The 4,960-nt window shown below is 34.7% G+C and overlaps 1 protein-coding gene across 1 annotated transcript in view; it reads right to left on the bottom strand.

The window, feature by feature from the left end:
* Nucleotides 1-3,241, bottom strand: part of RXFP1 (relaxin/insulin like family peptide receptor 1) — a 93,282-nt gene extending 90,041 nt beyond the window's left edge. Inside the window, 1 exon segment of the mRNA XM_023532713.1 lies at nucleotides 3,141-3,241. Coding sequence (XP_023388481.1) covers nucleotides 3,141-3,189 — 49 coding nt within the window. The 5' untranslated portion in view covers nucleotides 3,190-3,241.
* Nucleotides 3,242-4,960: the final 1,719 nt, after the last annotated feature.

Raw genomic sequence — 4,960 nt, 5'->3', positions numbered from 1 at the left:
GTATCCACGTGGAATCTAAAAAATAGGCCCTTACCAGCTGGGTCAGTCCTTGGCAAATACTAAAGTGGATCAAGTTAGTGTCTGAGCCCTTTCTATTTCTCTTGTTCCCTTCCTATCTAAAGTATTCAGTACAATGATTGTTTTTGCTTAATGATTCTGTTTAAGTAATGGGGAAGCATTTAAGGACTTAAGATATAACTTTTCCTGAGGACTATTTTTTTATTTTAATTTTGCAATAATTATAGACTCCTAGGAAGTTGAAAAAACAGTATAGAGAGGTTCCATTTACTCTTCACCCAGCTTCTCCTAAAGGTAAAATCCTATACAACCATAATACGTTTTTGAAACTAAGAAATTAGCATTGGTACAATATAGACAGAGGAATTTTTTAAGAACGAAAAATTCTTAAGGCTGAAAGGAAACCTTTTTTGAATCTAATGTCACACCTGTCTGTGTGTACCTGTCTCATTGTTTGCTAATTCCAGAATAACTTTCTTTCTTTGCCACTCTACCCTGCCAGGGCGGGGCTCATGCCGTAATCACCATCCAGTCCTACTGCATATTAAAGTAACTGGCATTCAGTAAGTATTTTTTTGGTTGAAAGGGTGACTAATAATTGCTTAAGTCTATAAAGGACTTTACATTTTCAAAGTCCTTTTATACACATTAGCACTATTGAGAATATTCATGGTCTAGGGGAAAGAGCATAGACTTTGAAAACATTTGAATCTTGGCATTTATTACCTTGAGACTTCTGACAAGGTGCCGAATGTCCTTGGGCCTTGCCTTTCTCTCCTGCTTAACTGTATCTACATAATAGAGTTGTTTGGAAGATTCAGGGAGGTAATTTATGTAAGAAAAAAACAAACATAGGGGATCCTGGAGGAGATAGGGTAAAAGAGATTTTATTGCCATTTTATAAACTAAGGCTCAGAGAAGGTAAGTCATTGTCAAAAGCCATAGAGCTAGTACGGGACAGGACTGCTAAGCATCTTAGGTCAGCTGTGTTCCATGACAGCTGTCCCCAGGCAACAGGGAAGTGGATTAAAAACAAACAAATAAATCCCCTCTGATTTTGGAAGCTAAGTAGGGTCTGGTCTGGTTAGTACTTGGATGGGAGACCACCTAGGAAGACCAGGGATTGTAAACTGACAAGGTCCTTGTAATCTGTGAGGTCAGCCAAGGTTTGCCTCGCCTAAAAAATTAAAATAAACAAACAAATAAATAATAACTAAAAACAAATAACAATAACAACAAGAACCATGGGGTAATTATTGAGATTTAAGACTTTGTTTTTATGTCACTGTTAACTTCTTTTGCTGGATGTCCAGAAAATCTTCTCTTAGGTGAAGCTGGGTGATGAGATAAACTAAAAGATGAGTCATGGGATTGGGTTGCTATTTCAGGAGTCCCTGTCAAATGCCCCATCCACTCCACCCACCCAGGTGACACCAAGACAGCCAGGCATCTTGCTTGCCAAACTCAGCTTCAGATATTTATGCCCTCATCCTGTGTGGCAGCCACAGAAGGAATAGAACTTGCAGTTCTCCAGTACTCACAATTGCATTTTCAAAAAATTTTAAATAAAAAAACTTAAATTTAAAAAGTTGGAAGGTTTTGACATTATCATCATCATTATTATTATTATCTATTTTATATTTTCTGCTCTTGAAAATAATTTTTGATTAATAAAAGAGAACATGGAAGCATGAACTTTTTTTACTCACCTGAAATGTCTGGTAGCACTTGAGCCAAAGCTTTTCAACCCGCCCTGAACATGCATAGATACCCTTGATTCCTCATACTAGAATGCCTATTTTGGAAGTATTCTTTGGCTTATTCAATTTATTCTTTTCACTAAATGGAAAAAGAGATGGCAGAATCTGTTACTGATTTACGAGGCTATTGGTGGCAAATCTCAAAACTTTGATAGTTTAAACACTTAGATTATAATTAGAAACAGTAAACTTCTGGTGAAGTTTTGCAAATTGATCCCCTCCCCACCCAGTTAAAAAATGGGAATGTCAGCAATCAAGATTAGAGATGGAAAAGCTAGGAACTAGAATGTTCCTCCAGGACTTTGAGTCATTTTTTTTTTTTATTTTGATGCTGTCTCCCACCTTTGACCATTAAAGTGAGGTATTCTAGAGGTCAGGAGGAGAGAATGAGAGAAAGGAAAAAAATATAACTTTGGTGTGGCACAGTACATCAGAATTGGGAGAGTTCAGATTGAAATTTACCCTGAGCCATTCCTCAATAGGATATCTTTGTGTAAACAAACTTTTGTAAACTTTTAAGAGCTAGAGAAATATAAACATGCTTGCAAAGTCTAAATTTGTTAAATCTTATTTATTCCTAGCATCACAAGGTATTAAAGGTACCCAGAAAGTTTTCCTTCTTGATTTGCTTTGACTTTCTAATTATTTATTACCCAAGAAACGAAAACATTTTATTTCTATGTACATAAAATAATTAAAATAGGGTTTCGTGCAGAACTACTCTTTCCCTTGATTAACAAAAATTCTGAAAAATAACCTATGGCACACAGAGAAAGCAAAAATTGTCATAGCAAAAGTAAAATGTCCATTTAGGTTCCTCATGAGTCTGTTTTTCATTGCTTTGTGTTTTTTCTTGTCTTTCTTTAAGAGACAGTGAAAAATCTTGCTAATTAAAAAAGTTTTATGAACACATCTCTCTCTGAGGAGGCATAATTATGATATTAAATCACAAAGGACTAGGACAACGGAACGATACAACTACACAAGAACTGGAACAAATGCAGACTTTCCATGACATTTCAGTGGGCATATTCCTTGAATTCAATCTCTTTAAGGGCTACTCCTGTTGAAATATTAGAAAACTACTTATAAAATAATTGTTAATATCAGTTAGACAAACTAGTTGTTATGAAGCATAGGTTTACATAACATGCTAGTCATGCTTAACTACTGACTCAGACAATAAAGTCCAGTTTTTAATATAAACCAGGAATTTATTAAGAAGAATTCTGAAGTGAGATTACAGTTTTGTCAGAAAAAGCATTTTTATCTTAAAAGCATAAACTAAGTAAGAAACACTTGTACCTGTGATGATTTCATAAAATACTTAGGTATACAAAATTAAATACTGAGCATACTTACAATATTTTCCAAAAATCAAGATGTAGAAGAGGACAGGACCAGATGTCATTTCCTTCTCTCTGAGTAACTGATTAAGAAAAGTGAACACAATTTAGTCTGGGTTTCTGAGTCTCATACAGCTCACAGTGGTTGTGTGCTATTTCTGTCTGCAATCTTAGCAGCTATAAAGCAGTCCTCCCTCCTTTCTCTCTTTTCCTCTCCCTCTTTCTATTTCCTCTTCTTTTCTTTCTTCCTCTCTTTCTCTCTCTTTCTCTCTTAGAAACTCTCTTTCCCATCCTCCTCTAAAGCTTTCTTTACACATACAAATGCACATACACACACACATACACACCACACACCTGTACACACACACACACAGCTGAGCAGCAAGGAAAGTTTCAGAGAGAACATACAGGCTCTTCTCGTTGATGCTAAACATCTTGTTTCTATGTCCTGTGACGTCTACAAATGAGGGGGGGGTGTGTGTGTGTGAACAGTGACAAATGTCTGAATTGATCAAAGTCACGCTACTGGAAAGAAATTGAGTTAGAGATATATTACAAACAAAAATATATTTTCCCTCTATGACTTGGGACTAGAAAAATAACAGCACAAAAAACAGGGCAAAATGCCTTTATGGAATTAAATGTAAGGCAAGAATTAATGTGTAACTATAGCAATCTTTTATGATCTGAGCTTAGGCATTTGAATGATAGGATCTTGTTCAAAGAAAAATACAAAGGAATAAAAAATAAATCTAATTTTCTTGAGTTTATGAGTTTTACTACAGTGGAGACCATGACCTGTCATTGGTTGTAGAGTAAGGCCCTCCTGGGTTTGAATTGTAGAATGTTACTTTAGAGTTGTGTAGATGCTTATTCTTAGCTGAGCTTTGGCTTTCTGGAGGAAAATATCCATCCAGCCAGATAGCTGTGGTAATCAGCACAGTGCATGCTGATTGTCTGGCATAGGTTCTGGTGGATCATAGGTGATTGCTAAATGGCAACCATTCTTATGACAATGATTTTTATTATTTTTATCAGTGGGAAAAAGCATGCGAATGCAAAGCACATTTCCATAAATTGCATTTTCTTTTAACCAGGCAATATCATTCTTAGTTTGCAACTTGGTAATTTATTGCTAGAACAAATGGGTAGTCTCTTGACATGAGAAATTTGTTTGTGACGTTAATGCCTCCTAACCATTCTACATGTAGAATCTATTTAAATTACATGTTCTTGCATCATTGCTTTCAACATAAGAAGTCTATTTTTAAATGGTAGGTTAAAGGTAATATTAACACTGCTTTTTTTTCTTCCTGTAGAAGTAATTAATACCATGAAAAGAGAAATGATGTTTAGGAATCTTCCTAGGTTCTTATTCATTTATCAATTGTTTTATTTAATGAAGGCACCATTCTTTTGGTAAAAATGTTTATGGTTAATTGCATTTGAAGGCTCATTTAATGTTTAATAAGTGTTCACTAAGTGTTTATTATTTATAATAATATTTGAAAATTTTTAAGTGGTTAATGATTTTTTATTTATTTTAGAAACGGCATTTCTTAGAAGGATGCTGTGAGAAACATCAAGGGCAATAACTGAAGAGGGGGCCTCTAAGAAGCTTCTCAATAATCTCAAATCATCAGTGCAAAATTTCAAAATAATTTCTCATTTCACTAAGGCTATATTAGATTTTGCTAAAACAGATATTTATCTAAAGGAACAACTGTTTTTTTCAGGATACCACTTCTTTCTTATTTTTGGCAAAGACAGTGAATGGGAAATATTACTTTTATATAGATATATTGGTGGAAAAAACCCAGGAGGATATGTAGAGTA

The sequence above is a fragment of the Pteropus vampyrus genome, unplaced genomic scaffold, assembly GCF_000151845.1.
Source record: "Pteropus vampyrus isolate Shadow unplaced genomic scaffold, Pvam_2.0 Scaffold88, whole genome shotgun sequence".
In the NCBI taxonomy this organism is placed as follows: Eukaryota; Metazoa; Chordata; class Mammalia; order Chiroptera; family Pteropodidae; genus Pteropus; species Pteropus vampyrus.
The sequence above is the reverse complement of the archived record's forward strand: the minus strand, read 5'-3'. Positions and strand labels throughout refer to the sequence as shown.